This window comes from Syngnathoides biaculeatus, chromosome 22, assembly GCF_019802595.1.
Source record: "Syngnathoides biaculeatus isolate LvHL_M chromosome 22, ASM1980259v1, whole genome shotgun sequence".
NCBI classification, from domain to species: domain Eukaryota; kingdom Metazoa; phylum Chordata; class Actinopteri; order Syngnathiformes; family Syngnathidae; genus Syngnathoides; species Syngnathoides biaculeatus.
Genome location: NC_084661.1, coordinates 11,680,224 through 11,699,174, shown reverse-complemented (window position 1 = coordinate 11,699,174; position 18,951 = coordinate 11,680,224). Strand labels below are relative to the sequence as shown.

Below are 18,951 nucleotides of genomic sequence, written 5' to 3'. Positions count from 1 at the left end.
AAGAAACGCCCTACGAGCTAAAACAACCAATAGCGTAACACTTAACTAAAACCGGATGTGATTATCGAAACAGCGAGCGAATCAAAAGGCAGATCATTGTGGAGACGTTTCTTAAATTACCTAACATAATGGCGCCGTCCGTGTAGCTCCAAAGTGTCAAATCTATTAGGTAATTCTTTTGTTATTACTCTTCGCCTTGAAGAAAATATTAACACATCAAAAACAGAGGACTTTGCAAATTATCCTGGTTCTCCATATAATCCCACTTTAGGTTAGAATAATTGCTGTTTGCATCCTCAGAGTGTCATGTCCGGGCCAAATGTTTGGCAGAGAAGCCGGGACAAATTAAAACGTTTTACAGAATTATTTGCACACTGCACAGAAGAGGTAAGGAATGAAAGTTATACTTGTTTTTTTTCATTCTTAGTTTTAGTTATTCGCATTTGAAAGCCAGTTTACTGGGAGGCGATGTCACTTGTTATATATTTAAATGTCATGTAACACAAGATCCAAACAAGCATTGTGAAAATTATTAAAGTAGCAAAGGAAAATAGTTAAATGTCGTTATTTACGAACTGTGCAAAAGTCGTAATATCTCGTACATTTTTAGTATTGAATTGATTTCATTTTGTAGGTGTATCAGCCAATGTATACTTGACATAAAAATGGTTTTGCGTTGTCGTTGTAATTCAGGCAACCGCTTACGGCAAATGTGTAGCAGCTACCACAACAAGCAGACAGGAACTGAAGAAGGATCATTGTGCTAAAGAATTTGCCGCCCTGAAGACGTGCTTTGCAAATGCTGTAAGTAATAAAAAAATGGTTCTGATGCTCCCCTTTATTGACAGCTCTCTTTTGTTACAGGCCAAGAAAAACTCGAAATGAATGGAAAAGCCTCGATTTCTGCTCGAGGACACGATTGAAGTCGGACGAGTAATGGAAGATACTGAGAAATCACTTCTTTGAATGGGAATGTACGGCATGGGTGTCATAATACATTTGGAAAAGACTGCTAATTATGAAAAATAAACTAATGAGTGTGCTTAGTATATCTGAATCACAATTCTGGGCCGTGTGGACAAGTGTAGTTCAGTGATGTTCTCATCATACTTGTGTGGGTTTAAATTGTCCATAGGTGTGAATAGTTGTCTTATATGCCTTGATTGCCTTGTGACCGGCCCCAAGTCAGTTGAAATAGGTTCCGGGTCACATGACAAATAAGAAGTGGAATTGAAATTGTGATTGAGCCTTTATTATCATCAGAATATGCACAAAAAGTGTAAATAGAAAAATAGTCTGAAAATACCTCTGTACAAAAGCAATGCACGTGCTGACAAAATGTTTACATTTTTGATACAATACAGATGCTTCTTCAATACATTACTGTACTTGGACAAAAAATACTTCTTACATGAGCGCAGCTGCACACGCGTGAATTACAAGGCACGGAAACCAAAAGCGGAAACAGAATATTTTCAGTCATCTGTAAAGAAATGAGTTTTTAAAAACGTGTACACATTGGAAGCTCCAGCATAATGTTGAACTGAGACTTAGAAATCCAAAGTGTAGAAACATTAACGTAAAATTTACAGTATTTACAATACACCAACTTCAGAAGGGGTGGGGAATTGCACAAAAAAAAACTTTTAAAAGTAAATGGACAAAGTGACATGATAATTGATATAGAATCCACCTTTGATAAAATCTAAATGTATGGATTTATGTACATTTAAACAATCTAATCATTCTCCCGAACATGACAAAAATAAGTTAATATGTACAAAGTCTTAGTTCCTTAAGCACTTTAGACTACATTTCACTCTCAAGCTTCTAAAGCCACAACTACACTCCTCACAAAAACAACAACAAAAAAAAAGTTACAGCTTTTGGGTGAAATTTCAAAATGACGCTAATATGCACTTAATTTGATCCCTAAACTTTTAAATGCTTATTTCGGACAACTTGCTGTCCCCTAAAAAGATGAGCAAAATGTATTTTAAAGCTTTGACATACAGTCTCTGCATAGATGTTAGAAAGACACTTTGTCAGATCATCATCTCATAATATCAAAATTCACCTGAAAGCCAAATATCCCTACCTTTGTGTGGTAGTGTACAGAGGTACCTTGAGATTTGAGCCATCTTTTTTTAATTATTATTTTTAATTTGACTTGTAAGCAGCACATAGTAAGTGAACGCAACCCAAGTGACTTTCTAACAAGCAGCAGTTTGCAGTTTTCTGCTATCTTAATGCTAACACGCGATGCAAAACAATAGGCTGGCTGAGGAATAGAGCATCAATACTTTAAAGCGACATATTTGAACACAAGGGATGCATCGACGCATATGGACAATATAATACTTACAGGCCTTTTACTTTCTACAAATAATATTACTGCAAATTACGGAGTAGTCACTTGGAGTAGGTGCCAGTCATCTTCATGACTTCACACTGGTGCCCAAACTGCACAAACCAATGACATTTACTGTACATTCATTTAATTAATAACTCAAATTTTTAATAGTACAAATGTTTTTAGTATTAAAAAATGTTTTTGGTGGGTAGGGGAGGCTGGAGTGGATTAACAGCATTTGCATTTCAATGGGTAAACATGATTTGAGATCCGCGTTGTGCGCCACGGAAAATATGAAACTAGTATCTCGAGGCACCACCGTTATTTCTTGGGAACATTCCTCAAGGCAACGTCGTCACGGTCTCCTTCGATATATCCGAAGCCTGTCCAGGTAGAACTGTAAAGAGAATGTGTGAGTGATGCGTGTTATTTTATCTCTTTATCCTCGGAGGTCTGCTTAATCTGCCGTGAGTGCACCATTGCTCCTGCTAGCAGATTCTCCTCCAGGGCTACGTGCAGGTCGGGCCCCCCGAGCTCCAGCAGGGGCTCCAACCCGCGCACGGCCCTGGGCACGCCAGGCCCCTCTGGAGGGCCGGCGTCTTCGCTGCGTCCCAGGGCCCTGCGCCTCCGTCTTAGATCCGTCTCTCTCTCGTCCCTTGCGTTCTCGTGGGAGCCCTGAGGGCGAGCCTGGGCTTTGACGGGCCCGTCTCCGGCGTCCTCTCCCGGGTCCGCCTGAGCGGCAACTTTCTCTTTGAGGTCTCGTCCTCCTTTCTTCAAAGCTTGGCCGTCTTCTCTCGGCGCTCCCTGTGCGGGGTTGCCGGCGTTTTGGGCTACTCTGGCTCTTTCCAGCTGAGCTAACCTCTCCTGTGCCTCCTTTTCTTTCCTCTCAACCAAAGCATTGTCTGCTTTTTCAATCTCCTCCTGGCGCTTCTCCTCGGCGGCCTTCTCCTGTGCTAATTTCTCCTTTAGCGCCTTGTCTTTCTCCAGCTTCTCTCGCCTCTCCCTCTCCAGTCGTTCCTTTTCCACCCGAGCCTGCACTTCTTTCTCAATCTTCTCTCTCTCCAGCCGCTCCTGTTCTCCGGCCAGCTTTTCCTTTTCCTTTGCCTCCCTCTCCAGTTCTTTTTCTAATCTTTCTCTTTGTGCTCTCTTCTTCTCCAACTCCACCTTTTCCTTCATCTCCCTCTCAAGCTGTTCCAGTTTGGCCTGGGCCTCCTCCAGCTTTGCTTTTTCATCATCGAGCTTGTGTTCCTTGTCTCGAACTTGGGCTGTGTGTTCATTTTGAGCTACTGGCTGATGGCCCTCAGGTATTTTCCTTATTAAAGGCACTCCTCTTGCCCCCAGTTCACTCTCCTGATGTGACTCGACGAGGTTGTTCTCTTCGAAAGGTGCCGGAGCAGCTAACTTGGCTGCCTCGGCTCCCTTGTCTTCAGCTTGAACTGCGTTTTGCACCGCAGCACGAGGCTCGGCGACGGCCACTTGCGGAGCCCCGCCGCCCGCTGGGTCTTTGGCCTGCTGCACATCTAAGGCCAGGCCTGAGTCTCGGGGTTTCGCCGCTCCTCCTTCTGCCTCCTCCTGTGGGTCTGTGCGACCAGCACATTTGATGAATGAAGTCCTCATTGCACAGTTTAGAACATTTAAATACGCATGACAGCAAAGCCCCCATTATTTGTGGAGCATAAGGACTGGGCCTTGAATAATTGTATGCCATCTGAAAAATATAAGTTCCTGTATTAACAGTTCAAACAATAACTATAGCACAAACCATGATTATGCAGCACTTGCGTATAATTTTACACAGCTTACAACATTGCCGTTGGAATTAAATGGCTTACAGACGTGGACAAAAGGCGTAGACTCAGCAAAATTTAAGCTTAGCTCAATACAACGGTGTTAATTTCTCAGTCAAGATGCATTACCTCAACCTGCTTCCTTAAAACTAATTACTACTTTCCTGTTCTCTTCTTTTCTTTTGTCAGGGAGGAGACAAGTTTAACCTGTGTTGTTAGCGGAAGTCGAGTCTTTCCTGCAAGCATATTTTTGTTGCGCTGAGTGCCTATTAAAAAGCCAAAGGTTAACGCTTACAAAAGCAGTTATTTTCGCCTGACAATCACAAATATTTAATAGGTTGAGCATTTTTTCCAAACTCAAATCTGTAAGCCTTTTTTTGAAAGGCAATCTATGAGGAGTGAAAGGCTAAAGTGTTTTGTGACCACAGTTGATTTATTGATGGCTTAAAAAATATTGGCAGTTATAAACAATTATGTCCTGTCTTCTGGTTTTAATAGTCCCAACAGGGCCTGCATCCTATCCTCCAGAAGCAGATTTATGATATTTCTTTTTATTCTGGACATCAAACTCTGCAAAATGGTATACTTACCACCTGGGGGCTTTTGGTGGATTTCCTTGTGCTGCTCTTCTATGACCGCCAGAAGCTTCTCCTGCTGGTCGAGCAGTCTCTTCTGTTGCTCCTGCTGCTCCTTGATGACCTGCAGCAGTACTGCGTGGTCCAGCTGGCCTTCTACGAGGACGGGAACAACATGTTTTTCCATTCGACTAATAAGACTGTGAAAGCTCCAGTTAGCATGATTGAGGGTCTTAATGGGAAGGCGAGGTTGGGAAAGGACTATACACGTGCTGGACGCTTTACAAGTGTATCAATAAATTTGCCTTTTAAAATTATAATCATTTTAGGAGGATGAAATAATGTGTCAATTATTGTGATTTTAGTAGGCAGGCAGCAGTGTATATTTGTATCCTGATTAGATGTGTTTGTAAAACAGAGTAATTCCACCACTCATTCAGAATTGTGTCTGTTGCCCCTCCCACATGCTTTGAATAAAAAAAATAATACACTTTAACATTTTATAGATGTGAAGACAATAAAATAAACCCAAAAAATGTATATAAAACAATAATGTAATAAAAATAAAGTACCTCTCTCACACACTGAAATTGAAACCCTTTTTAAACACTTAACATGTACTAAAGCCCCCCCAAAAAAATGGATGTCAGTCAGTATGGGTGCGAGGGTCTGAGCGTGAGCTGTGGCCAACATCATGTTGTGCCGAAATTTAGCGCATTTTGTACGCGTTTTACTGGTAATCATTCAAAGAAACTGTAAACGTGCATTGATAACTGTAGCTCTCCTTTTACAAATGTGAGGGTAATACAACTATACTGTAAATCCCATGAAATAAAATAAAAGAGTAGGGGTTTGAGTCAACTACAGTGTACTGGGTCAACACTGCATTTTGGATATTTGGCTACATGATTAGACATTTTAGGAACATTTCTCAGTATGTCGCAAACTACAATCAAATACCTGTCAGGCAATATCTCCAAAACATGAGCATTTTTTTAAGGAGTTGGGGGGTGGGGGTGTAAAGGCAGGGTCCAGTGAGTGTACATTACTTTTTTTCAACAGATACATATCTAAACACGTAATGACAAGAAATGGTTTACAAGAACTATGTTAGACGAGTGGAGATCTTGAGTTTAGTTCATCAGAAAATGTACTCTATATTAATGATGAATACATCTGTTGACATACATGGTGTGTTTTGAAGACAGTTAGGTTACAGACCAAGAGAAGGGACGTCATACCTGCGACCAGCTTTTTTATCACTGTGATCCGGCAGAAAAAGGAAGAGCATAGAGGTAAAGATTCAGGAGGAGAGAGGGGGGGCACAGGTAAACAACAGAATGAGAAAGTGCTGAAAGAAAAAAAAAAAAAAAGCCAAGCATGTGTCCAGCAACGTCAGAAAGAGGCTCTGCTTACTTTACCCCCACTTTTATCGTATAAAAAGTGCTATAAGCAAGAAGGGATCACAGCGATGATAAAATAAGCAAAGTGAGATTAAAAGGGGCAAGTGACAAACTGCACCAAAATGTTGCCATCATTCTTCATCACACTAAACATTATCCTTCATAAGCAAAATATGATACGCATGCATTCTTAACAGTCACATGTTTTTACATACATATGCACATGTCCAATACTGAATGTCTGCATTTCCACTCACCATCCATCTTCTCATCTCCGCCATCTTTGCTGTCTGCAGCTGGGGCGTCTTCAGCAGCGGGTGGCGCTAAAATATCAAATTTACAGGTTAGATACTACACTTTTTTTTTTTGAGGGGGGGGGGGGTCTTTGTTCAGTGTTTCCCAACCTTGACAGCGCTTTTACATTAGAAAAACTCACAGCAAATAACTGAACAAAAATGTCATTATCTATAGTTCTATAATGAGGATATTGTCTCAATTTACATGTAAATTAGTGTGAAATCATGGCCTGTTCAACAGAAAGCTATGAAAACAACTTATTCTGTTGCATGAATGGCTTAAGATACCTTCTGCCATATTAAGCATAGTAAAACTAGTTTTATTCGTGAAATCACATACAGTAAATGTATAATCGCTCAGGGTTTCACAGAAGACGATGATGAACCAAGATACAGTGCATTATTTTGTATGAAATAAATAATGACTGGGAAACTGGATCATTTCCCTATCTTTCACTAATGTAAGAAATAGTGTAAGGGGAATGACTGGTGTCATCTATATATTATACTTACGTTTCCCAGCAGCATCAGCAGCTTTGTCCACTTTCTCTGCTTGCTCCACTACAGCTTCGTTGTCGCGTGCGGCCCGTGGGTCTTTCCCAGCATCTTGATTCTCCACTTCTTTCAGGGGTCCGTCATCTTGATCCTTTACTGCTTCCTGTGCCGCCTTCTCAAGCACCTCATTGGAATGGACTTCACCTCCGCCCAGGTCCACTTCCTCTTTCTTCACAACCACCACTGCGGCCTTCAGTACGTTTTCTGCACTCTCTATTTTTGCAGCTGCCTGACCTCCATCTTGCTCTTCATCTCGTTTGTGTTCTTCCTCCACTGTTTTCTTTTCCTCCTCCAACTCTGCATTGTTCTTCTTTGTGTCTATCTGCACCTCGTCATGTGGGATGGGTGGTTCATGGCGGTGCGCTTCTCCCTCTGGCACAGCTACGCCTGCGTGAACAGACAAGTTGGATTCCACAAGGTCCAATTTAGACGCAGGTTCTGACCCTAGCTCACTTTCCTTACCAGCATCAGGGCGGTCCAACTGCACCTCTTCCTGCTTCTTGCTCTCAGGCAGTTCCTCTGGTCCTTTAATATGGAGGGGTTCGAATGGCTGCTTCTTGTTACGTTGCAGCTCATCTACCCCTTGGATGTCTGGTTGCTTAATGTCAACTGGTTTCATATCTGCAAGATTCTCTGTGTACACCAGAATAAAGGTAACATGAGTTCCCTGATGCAAATATATTTAATTACTTCAATTATAACTACTCATTTACTTGATTAGCACAGACCAATAACATTACAATCTCAGAGATAACATAGTGGCTATACGATGCCAATACGTCCACTAGGTGGCAGCCCATGCTGACAATAATACAGAGACAAAATACAGATTGCACTAATTACAATGAACTCAAATGTGAAGGTTAGAAAAAGGAAATAGGTGGAGGACGTAGATATTGTAAAACTGTGGCATGAAAATGGAAAGTGAAACTATCTGCACAGTGAGCTCAACTTTCAGTTCTTTTTCTTACTTCCAGTTGCTATGTCTGGCACACTGATATTCCCTTCTCTCCTCTGTAGATGCAGCTTAAAGGCCTTTTTGAGGTGCCCCGGGAGATATCGGAAGAAGGTGGGTAAAGACGTAATTTGGTAGGGGAAGGGAATAGAGAAAATTGCCTCAATCTGAAGGGCATCACTCTTTCTCCATCAATGTCAAGCGCTCAGAGATGCTTAGAGATACTATCAAAGGCTTATCTTCTTGCCCTACCTGTGTCCCTATCAGTCATTCTGTTGGGCATGGAATGAAAAATAATGTCACATTGTTTCTTCTCTTTTTTAACGGACTCTTGTTACGGGATCACAATTTCCTTACGTTGCTTGTGCAGGACATAGATGTCCTTGTGAGAGTAAAAGCTTGCCACATTAGTTACGTGTTAAGAGCCACCAGCGCGGGTCGTGTTTTACCGTGCAGCTCATTGATGTCTGGGAGTTGCATGTTGCTCTTGTCGGGTGCTGGAGGAGGAAGAGCTTGGACTTTGGTGCTGGGGTCCTGGGCTGAGATGGACAGGGTGGTGAAGGTGCTGATGAGGAGGATGCCCAGACCCACACAAAGCACGAGCTATTGGCAAAAAGAGAAAGAGGAGGCATACGATAAATTGTCGATGACTTCAAAAAATGTCATAAGGGTCGGTACAAGAAGTCCGATTATGGCACCTGAGCGATGACGCCACTCTTCTGGATCTTTCTGTAGATGAGGGCAGGGCATATGAAGCAGATGAGGCTCCCCATGGTGGCTCCAGTCAGACCCAAAATGGTTTCCACTAAAGACACAGACATGTTGTAGTCTCGCAATCGTTTCTAATCAGTAACATCCAGAAAAGTCATATTTAAGTTGATTAAACACAGTGGTGGGAACACTGATCTACCTTTATAATATCGAATCTGATGTATTTTTTCCCCATTAGATCATAATTTATTCCAGTCACTCAAAATTCAATCTATTCCCTTCATTTTGTAGCATTTCTCGTTTCATGTTGTCCGCGATACTTCTAGATATGTGGATGTTCAAATTTTATTTCCAAATAGATTCCATCCTGTATATGCTGCCATGTCAATCTGCCCTAGGGCTTCAGAATCAGTAATGCTTGCCAATGTAATTTGAACTATATTAGCAACATTTCTATAATCAATTAGAAGTCAGAATTGCCAGCTAACTGTCCCACAATAACGCCACCATTTTTCCATTCTTGGAGTGGTTGATTGGAGCCCAACTTGTAACTGTCAAGCTTGGCTTTCAAAACATCTGTAACAATCTGCACACTGATACATTTTAAAATCTCTGGTCACTGTGATGGATTTTATTTATATTTTTTGTTTTTGTCATATTATTAGATAATTATACACTGCTCCAGATGTACATTGCACAGTTGTGTGCTGTTATACTGCTTTTTTGTTCAGTATTGAGGATTTCTACAATTGCGATGTGGTAGTAGTAGCGGTACCAAGAGGTGTATTAAGTTTGATAAGTCCACACACTGAAGGCCCAAGTACCAAAAACAAAAGCCACCGCTACTTAAACATTAAATGGTGAAAAAAATGAGGGGATTAGCTCTTGGTACACTTTTGAAAGCTCACCTTCTGACAGCCCAAGTGGTTGTTAGTACAAATAAAGTCACCAGATTTTGTCACAATGAACAATGGCGAAGGGGTTTTGTCTCTTGTTCTCCAAATGCATGCTCCTTATCTGTAGCCCATCCAGAATGCCATTCACAATCAGTTGCCGCCCAGCCTCTCGTTCTAGGCTTGCATCCCTGGCACCACGCTCTTGGCAGTAAACAGCCCTCAGCCCGCCCCTTGTAACTGGCGACTGAGTTGGCAGGATGTCAGAACCCCCGAAACCCATCGCTCATCCAGAGGACCGACACCATATTGTCTCCTTCAGATTTAGTGTCTTGGTCTCCCCAGGGTCCCTACCGCCCTTCCCTTCAGTCTATTAGTCTGATTAGATACACAATGAGCAAATCACAGTGCGTTTTCGTCTGTGCAACCTATCAAGCGATCAGCACGTAGTCTCCATAAAAAGGATGAATGCAAGAAAATTCATTCTAACAGTTAAAATTCTTCCACTATTTTAGAGCAGTGAGTGGAAGAGAGAAACTGATGCAGAGTCAGCAACATTACAGTCGTGACTACGTGGACCTCTTGTGTGTGTGTGTGTGTGTTTGTGCATGTGTTTGTTCCAATGAATGTGCGCAGGAATAACAGCCCTCCCATCCCTCTGTCTACCCATCCGAAAGGAAATAAAAGTTAGAGCCCTGATTTAAGGACTGCGCTCCAGTCTGACAGTCACTGACTCATAAAGTCACATTCACACGGGTTGTTAAAGTGTCCCTGCCCGCACAAAGAAACACAAGCACCTTTCGAGTCCTGCAGTCAACGAGCTACATGTACGCACACGCGTACATACACATAGAACATGTACCGTTGGGGATGAGAATGCCTCCCAGCATGGTGCCAAACACGATGCTGAGGGTTATCATTTTGAAGCGCAGAGGAGGCATGTATCCACCGGCAGCAAATGTCCCATCTTTTTGCTGGAAGAAATAAAATGGATAAGGGAAAGATAACGGTTGAACAAAACATCAAAAATGTATTTCATTATGACTACACTGTTTCTGTGGGTTACAGACAGTCAAGAAATATCCTTCACATGAAATTTTTTCACTTTTAAATCTTCTCACAGTTGAATACAAAAGTTAAACAACAAAAACCACACCCATAGGTCTTTGCATGAATACTCAAAAATCCAGAATGGACAAAAGTTTTGGGACAGACCATAACCCATTCATGGGCAGGGTGGCAATTTTTTGCGTTGTTAAGATAAAAGTCTCCTAACAGGTCACAATCAAGGAAATAACACTTTTTCGTTTATGGCTAAGTTATATGATAACTTTACCAATTTATAATCTCGTCCCAAAAATGGGTCGCTGCCCGCAAGAGGGTACTTGGGTTTTCTTAGTAGATCGTCCCAAAAACCAGACTCAGAATCAGATTGAAAACACTTAAATATTTTGATATACTGAAGGATACAATGCATGAAAATCATGTCCCAAAAATGGGACGCTGCCCACAAATGGGTTAATAACACTATTCAAAATCCTGATGAATCATTTGTTTTCTGCTCCATGCAGACGAAAATTCCACACTGAAAGCATACCAAGATATATTAAGTGTACTTCATCGAAGGAAAATCCCCCCGTCTTTTTCAAAAATATTACATGAGGAGAATCTAAATATCCACAATTCTTAAACTTCAGAGTAGGCGTTTGCATGTGGAAAAAAAATGAGATTTCCAATTATGAACATGGGATCCTGTGTGTTGTAGTCAGACCTTGTCCTGTATGCTAAATGTAAGCCAGTGAAGTCAGCTGTATTTTTGTAAGAGGGGAAAAAAAATGAAATTGAGGTCACAGCTGAGTTCCTTCCCTTTACTATTTGAGGAGGACAATACTTACACTACTGAGAATGACAGTAATTTCTAATCAAACACAGCAAACGTACAGCACTTTGACTGAAAGTGCTTTAGAAATAAACTTCTTGTTATAAATATTATTATTATAGCGTGTGATAGTGGACCAGAACTTCAAAGATCACCTGCTGTTCAAAGAGCATGGTGTTGATGGCCTGACGGCACGGTAAAATCATCATCGGGAATCCGACGGCGACGGACATCATGAAGCCCACCCGGATCACTTCGGTCACTAAGTTGGAAGGGAAGTTCATCAGCACGTTTCCCGCAATGTTCTCCGTGAAACTGACGTAGCCGAAGAAGCCCACCTAGTAGAAAGACAGTTCAGTGAATATTTGTTCAGACACACTAAGACACAAATTGCCATTCCGACAAAGAGATGTGGCACAAAACACCAAAATTGATCAAGAAGGCCGCGATGTAGGTGGTATGTGGAGCCGGAAGAAACAGCGAGTACGTCATCACAGCATGTGACTAAGCGGGCACATTGCGAGATGAGCTCCCCGGTTTTCCCCTCACAGCAACTTTTTTTGACGTGTGCACGGCAAGGTATGCAGAGGTGGTGCACGGGGCGAATACGTAGGTCACATGATGCAACGTGGGACTATAAAATGGCCTTAAAAAGGTATGAAAGGACCGTATTTTCCGTACCACAATATAAGGAGCAACTTCAATGATTGGCCTATTTTAAAACTTTTTTCATATATAAGGCGCACCACATTATAAGGCGCATAGAATAGATGCCAAAGTAGAGGTTGGGGTTACATTATGCATCCATTAGATGGGCTGCGCTAAAGGCTCAATATTGATCCATATATAAAGCGCACCTAATTATAAGGCGCACTGTCAGCTTTTGAGAAAATTAAAGGCTCTTAGGTGCTCCTTATAGTGCAGAAAATACGGTATATGAAATGTGCACTATTACTTTTCTCATCTTTGATCTTCTTTCCAGAGGTTGAGAAAACAAATACGTCAAGTGTCCAGAATGAATTACCTAACGTGAGTTGGTAGTCTGTACAGCCATCAAACATAATAAAAACAAGAGATGAATAATTATGTCTTGAATAGACAATAGCATGAATGTTTCTGCGCATTCACAGAAATTTGAGACGCTACCATCAAACTGTTTGTGTGATAAACACAGTATGTAGGAAAAAATGGCGGGTGGATGTGTGTGTGTGTGTGTGTACAGTACATGAAGGGGCCTCCACTTACAGTGATGTAGAAGACCGTGACAACGTTAAGGGCCGAGGTGAAGATGGTGCTCATGCGTTTGACAGACGGCTCGTCCAGGCTGTCGTAGGTCGGCAGCACCTGACTGTGAGAGAAACAAGCACGCAACAGACTACAAAACCGACACCATCCTACAATCACCACAATGGGGCTTGTTACTGCATCCATGCGCCATTTTGTGTTATCGAACGAGAAGTTATAAGTGATACCATAAAGTACGGTTGACACCAATTTGGTGCCAAATAGTGTAGTTATGTTTCTGGTCTATTATGCACAATATTCCATGTGAGGCCATTATTTAAATCAGTGTGTCACAACTTTTCTAGATCTAGAACCCATTTCTGAGCACACCAGCAGACGAATGTCCCAAATGGTAGAAACAGTAATCCCTCAGCATGTCCTACTTCATTTTACGCGGTCTCACTGTATTGCACATTCTTAAATCCCGCGTATCAAATATTGCGGATTTTGTAGTATAACTTGTATTTTCATACATTTCAAATTTGATATACTCTGTAGTAAAACAAGCATTTCTAGTCTGACAAAAAAACTGATCAACTATGACATTTAAAGAAATAAAATACATTTTGTACTGTACATGAGCAGATGACGCCTCGTGCATATGGAAAATGCAGATGTGGTAGTTTCCACTTGCACTAGTTTACCCATGTAAAAGTAACCTTCCTCATGAACGAGGTACTACTGTGTACTGAAATAATGGTATGGTCTCAGTTGACTCAAAAAAAAACTGCTTAGTGTAAAATCTGGACCCAATTAGTTGTGCACAAAGGAATTAGTCAATAATGGCAAGGGATGAATAGACATTTTAATTGTATCTTTTTCCATCTAATAGAAGAGCACGTAATCGTTCTGCCTGTAAATTTACATTGCTGGTATAGAGAGATGAAGAAAAATAATATTAGCACTTGGGAATCACAGCTAAACTTAAGGCTTATTTTACATTTTTGCAAGAAATTCTAGTTTCTTGTCAATATGGACAACAATATTCAGATAATTCTTTGTGACGATAAAAAAAAAAGTACCCAACCACTATTTTGGCATTGTCAACCAGGTTTGAAAATAGTTTCATTCACAGTTGAATAAATAAAATATTTAATTGTGCGATTACTATGAAGACGAATTTTGCAAAGTTGACATTACTCAAGATAAATTAGCAAATGATTTGTAGATTAGATTGGCGCAGAATGCAACAACTTTTCCCAGATACGTCAGTGTACAACTTTCAGACAAAACATAGTAGCAATATATAAATGAAACAAAGCAAATAAAAAGGCAATTTTAAATAGCAGTGGATGGAAATGACATAATGGAAGTTGTAGAGAGTGTGTGTGTGACAGAAGGAGGTGACAGGTAGGCAAGACTGTCTGAAGTCTCCGCTGGTTTATGTGTGTGTGTGTGTGTGTGTCCTATTTCTCACAATTTCTCTTTGTTGTGCACAAAAAGGAATTGCTGGGGGAGGGGACATGGTTAAATTTACAGACTGATATTGAACAGCTGGTGCCTGGCAGGTTGAAGATCTTTCTGGCTCTTTCCTGAACGTATGTGAAAGGACGGAACAGCAAATTAATTCAGTTTCCCTTTCAAAGACTGTTTTTGAAGAACTGTCCCAAACCTGGCAGTCTAAATTTAAATCTATGAACCATTAAATCGCAACGCTAAGGTCAGATAAAATGGCACACAATAAGTGGGAAGCTAAGGCATCTAATGGTCGCCCAATAGTGCAGACTGAAGTGTTATTTGCAATGGTTGAAAGCAATCCATAAAAATCAAAAATACGACAACAAAGCTTCTACCACAGGGGTATACGCATACAGTATAGATGCATGTTTTACTCCCACTGTTTTAAAGTGTTCAAAATAGTTCATTTGCCACACATGTCCGTGTGTGAGCGGATCGCTCGTCAGTCCCCAAGCCTTCAGCCAAAAAAACAACAGGGCCAGCTCCCATTCCATCATAATGGCAATGTTAAGTAATGATGTAACGGGGAGTAAACACGGTTCATGAATGTAATAAAACTCCAATGTGCTGAGAGCCATTTCATCGGCCTGTGAATGCATCAGTGTGTGTCTGTAGGAGGGCCGTAGTTCAGCGCGTTGATTAGTGGTTTGGCTTCAGCCGGCTGCCATCTAACGGTGCTCCTGCCTCGCTTGGCTCTGACAACGGGCCAACACACCATCCTGCCAAATATCACTCAGCGCCACTAGTGGGACCTGGCGCCCTGACACACCAGCATAGGAACACACGAGTAGAAATCCTTCCCCCTTTAACCATGCGCACAACTCACTTGTTAATAAACATCCGCGCTACATGAGGAAATTTGGTTCCTTTTCGTCTATGATAGCTTTTAAAGCCTTTGGAAAGTGAAAATAAGTCTTGTAAATGTAAATTTATTATTATTAGTTTTATTTATTTATTACACACCATGGATGATTGTTGTTGACAACCCTGCCAATTTTGAATGATTGCCAAGTAGACAAAATTAATCTTGGAAATCGTGAGAAATTACACTGTTGTGTCCACTTTTCCAACACCGTGAGCAATGTTCCTTCTAATTTTTTACTTCTGAACAACCACGCTTGGGTCGTGAGCCCTCATTTTGACCACTGTGAGCAACATCAGACGTACGCACTGTCGTCAGTGTCATTCATTGAAGTTACATGGCTCATTAAAAGATTCAGATTACATTCCCATCAGAACATTTTTAAGAACGATTCTGTTTTTACAAACTTACACTGAAAATGTCAAACAAAAAAAATACATTACAATACGAATACATACCAAGCCAACTATTAACTATAAATTTGAAATGTCGCTTCCAACTTTGTTTCTTTTTTAACCCACAATGATAACCCCTTCTGTTTTTCTTTGTGGAAAACAGAATTATTACTTGCAGAGTATCTTTCGCAATGCATGTTGAAAGCTGAATGACGCTCCCAAACAGTTTTAAGGTTAATGTTATGTTGCCTCCTATATTTAAAATACAGAATTAGCTTTTTGGGCAATGTATCATCTGTGCTTTCATCCTCAATCCGGCTGTGCCAAGGTGGAATTTCAAAATTACACACAATCTCATCCTGCACTTTCTACTTTGGCTTCAGACCAGATCTTTCTCACTCACAAAAGAGAAAATCTCGTTCAGTTTCACCATTTTTTTTCCCATTATTCACAAAGAAACCTGCCAGAGTTGTTTGTAATTATGAGTGTACCTCCTTTAAAATGGAGCGGGCCAGTGTCAGGTAAAGTAGGAAGTAGAGTGTGTGGTCTGGTGTGGCTGAGCAGCAGCTCTTTGTGAGAGGCAGTGTGCTGCCATGTTTAAAAAAAAAAAAAACACGGCAGGGTGTAGTTCACTGCGCTCGATCTGTTTTCCTCTGCGGTGAGACTGTGCGACAAGTGCGCAGATGCGGAGCTTAGAGGGAACATTGACTGAGTGTTTCCAGTGAATGTTCTAAAATCACATTCTACTCAACTATCATCTAAATACCACTTCTATGACCTGGAAAAAAATGGATACAACTTCCTCTAAGATTTTTCTTATGCTTACTCATAAATACATGTACTGTGACATGCATGCACTCACAACCGACAACAAGGCGCTCTAAAAAGTATTCAGCCCTGATCCACACATTGGCTGTCAAGTTTTTCCCCTCTCCTGGTGCTTCCATCTTAATAATACCTAATTCTCAGTCACATTTTCAGCATTTATCTCCAAACATATTGAATTCAGGCACCACAATGAAAAACTGGTTCGCACATTTGCCTCACAGAGGACCCAGGTTCAAATCAGGTCTCGTCTAGGTGGAGCTTACATGTTCTCAAAGGCCCTCTGTGGGTTTCCTCGATCATCTCTAATAACATGAATGCTAGGTTAACTGATGAATCTAAATTGTCCGTATGTGTGAATGGTTGTATGTTTATAAGTGCCCTGCAATTGGCTAGCAACCAGTTCAGTGTGTAGCCTCCTTTCGTCTGAGGATTGCTGGGAGAGGCCCCAGCACGCATGTGATACTAGTGAGAATAAGCAGTACAGAAAATGAAAGAATGAATGTATTGAATTCACTTTACTAGGTCCTCGAAGTCTTGTTTCTGTCACAGCGTTACAGTCACCCCCTCCTGTCACTTACCCCGCACTCACACAAGTACACGCACACAGTCTGTATCCTGCTGGGGTGCCACAACACTCCCTACCATCTCCAACATTGCATTTAAGTTAAACTATTTTAAATAACCTAAACCGAGCGCTTAAATAGATGACGGCGAAGGAAAAAGAAGAGAGCATGCAGATGGGTGAGAGAGAAGGAAAAACTGAAATTTCTGATTAAACTGTTAGACTTGAAATGCAATGATGCTCATAAAAAGTAGGATAAGAAAAATGTTAATGAGAAGTGTAAAACTCCCAGCAAAACTCACGTTGAATATATCGTGTAATCTAATAATAGTAATATGCAAAATAATGGCAAGGTAGTAGACTTGCATTTGCTTCAATTACTGTATGACTGTGATGTACATTTGCAGCCTTTTTTGTACAATAATAACTATTTTACACTGTATATTGCCAGATTAACCCCCCCGTTGTGGCTTCTAGGAATCATGCCCAGATTTATACAGTGTCCAGATTCCATTAGCCTGCAAGAATTAACCAGTAAAGGAGGGTGACTATCCATCCACCAAGGGGTCTACAGGGCCTACCACTGAATTCAAGTATGGCAGTCACAGAGCTTAAAGGACGTTTACAGTCCAGTCCTGTGCGAGAGGAGTACTTACGACTGGCAGGCGAAGGCCATCCCACAGATGGGGAGACAGCGAAACACCCCCTCCCAGCGCACCACATTGACCTGCCCTAGCCACCAGCCATTGAGGAGCCCATGTTTGAATGAAGACAGCACCATCTGGGGGGGGGGGAATTTGGGGTTACAGGGCAAACCAAATAAAGACAGGTGGAGGAAGAGAACGAGACAGGTGGCTGCTCCCATGCATTTCATAATGAATGAGGACAGAGAATGAGAAGAAATGAGGACGTGGATAACCCATGCTGCACAGAAACCTGCCGGAATTGTCAAAAGATGAAAAGGCATGGCGATGACATAAAAATGAAGTGAAATACTGGGGAAAAAATGGAAAAGATAAGTACAAGATTAATCTGATAAAGCACTCTCCACGATAATGTAACTTTATCCAGGCTGATCACCCTCATGAGAAAGGGTCCAAAACATTTCACTTTGAACTATTAACAGCACTACTGACTGCCTTCCAAACACACACAAATACACAAACGCACACACACGTGATGTGAGTCGAATTAAAGGTGAGTAATGAGGATAAACTGGCGGAATGATTAAGTATTGTGGGAAAACTTTTTTTTCCCCTCTCTCCAATCTTTTTTTTTTTTTTTTTTTCCCCCAAAACGGGGTAATGAAGTTCAGGCTCCAAAACCAGCACCTTCACTTTTCTTCTGATAGCATAATATGTCGGGGAATGTCCTACGGTTTACTTACGGGTGACAGCAGAAAGTGGTGGCGATAATAGGGAGGCACTGAATGACGCCCTTCAAGCGCCACAGGTGGACCCGCTCCACCCAGGAGCCTGAGACTATGCCGTAGCGCAGGGACGACAACACTATCTACGACATCAGCAGCAGGGGAAAACGGCAGGAGAAAGGGGAGTAAAAGGAAAGGGAGCCAGAATGGGAGGGGGGGGGGGCAAACAACAGGAAGTCAAAATGAGGGGCAACAAGACACGAAGGGTCCAAAAGAGGAAAGGGTGAGAGGGATGAGAAGGAGATTTGTGATTGTTAGAGAGTTCAGGACTCCAAATGAAGCAGCACACACACACACATCATAAGTGTTCCAGACTGTTGTCACATAGACATCACATATCACTTAGGACCTGATTTTCTTCGACCCCAAATAGAGGCTCGAAATTGTGTGTTGTTTGCGCGAACAGACTGCACACGTTGGCAACAGATCTGAAAGTGGTGGAGGCCATCGTATTTAAAATTGGGTGCTTCAGGAAGCGAAACCCCCTTGGTTTTCCCAAGGGGTGGGCTGGTATAGGTCCGTACCTCTTTTGCCATTGTTTGGCTTTCAGTTTTTTCAGTGTTCCATCTGTAGATTTCACTAAGGACTATTTAGAGTACTGCAAGTGCAAAATTACCCTAGAAGTGATGGAATTGGAAGTGTTAATGGAAGAGGCAAACAGATTACTGAGTTACAGAAATCGATTGCGCCGCCAATTTTTGGCTCATAATTTGATGTAAAGGTATA

The 18,951-nt window shown here is 41.5% G+C and overlaps 2 protein-coding genes across 4 annotated transcripts; one reads left to right on the top strand and one right to left on the bottom strand.

The window, feature by feature from the left end:
• The first annotated feature begins 34 nt into the window (after positions 1 to 34).
• ndufaf8 (NADH:ubiquinone oxidoreductase complex assembly factor 8) lies at positions 35 to 1,049 on the top strand. 3 transcript variants are annotated; one of them, XM_061810945.1, is made up of 4 exons: positions 35 to 169; positions 301 to 387; positions 694 to 804; positions 865 to 1,049. In XM_061810945.1, the coding sequence occupies exons 2-4, from the start codon at positions 307 to 309 to the stop codon at positions 883 to 885; spliced, it is 213 nt and encodes a 70-aa protein (XP_061666929.1). In that variant the 5' UTR covers positions 35 to 169; positions 301 to 306; the 3' UTR covers positions 886 to 1,049. The 3 variants fall into 3 exon arrangements, with proteins under 3 accessions (XP_061666929.1, XP_061666928.1, XP_061666927.1); XM_061810944.1 differs by having other exon boundaries at positions 59 to 169; positions 272 to 387; XM_061810943.1 differs by having other exon boundaries at positions 97 to 387.
• A 187-nt stretch (positions 1,050 to 1,236) lies between these two features.
• slc38a10 (solute carrier family 38 member 10) lies at positions 1,237 to 18,303 on the bottom strand. Its single transcript, XM_061810942.1, has 13 exons — positions 18,184 to 18,303; positions 17,453 to 17,577; positions 12,653 to 12,755; positions 11,563 to 11,745; positions 10,391 to 10,502; positions 8,623 to 8,729; positions 8,374 to 8,527; positions 7,432 to 7,602; positions 6,928 to 7,356; positions 6,376 to 6,441; positions 5,957 to 5,977; positions 4,731 to 4,871; positions 1,237 to 3,933 (listed from the first exon to the last, which is right to left on the bottom strand). Exons 2-13 carry the CDS (start codon positions 17,575 to 17,577, stop codon positions 2,780 to 2,782), a joined length of 2,766 nt encoding a protein of 921 aa, XP_061666926.1. The 5' UTR covers positions 18,184 to 18,303; the 3' UTR covers positions 1,237 to 2,779.
• Positions 18,304 to 18,951: the final 648 nt, after the last annotated feature.

What these genes read in the sequence shown, in the direction of transcription:
- ndufaf8 (XM_061810945.1), top strand. Translation starts at nt 307, where the DNA reads ATGTCCGGGCCAAATGTTTGGCAGAGAAGCCGGGACAAATTAAAACGT. An exon ending in TTGCACACTGCACAGAAGAG is followed by an intron (nt 388 to 693) that starts GTAAGGAATGAA and finishes GTTGTAATTCAG; the next exon opens with GCAACCGCTTACGGCAAATG. An exon ending in AGACGTGCTTTGCAAATGCT is followed by an intron (nt 805 to 864) that starts GTAAGTAATAAA and finishes CTTTTGTTACAG; the next exon opens with GCCAAGAAAAACTCGAAATG.
- slc38a10 (XM_061810942.1), bottom strand. Translation starts at nt 17,577, where the DNA reads ATGGTGCTGTCTTCATTCAAACATGGGCTCCTCAATGGCTGGTGGCTA. An exon ending in CCATGCTCTTTGAACAGCAG is followed by an intron (nt 10,503 to 11,562) that starts GTGATCTTTGAA and finishes TATTTCTTCCAG; the next exon opens with CAAAAAGATGGGACATTTGC. An exon ending in AGACATCAATGAGCTGCACG is followed by an intron (nt 7,603 to 8,373) that starts GTAAAACACGAC and finishes TGGTGTACACAG; the next exon opens with AGAATCTTGCAGATATGAAA.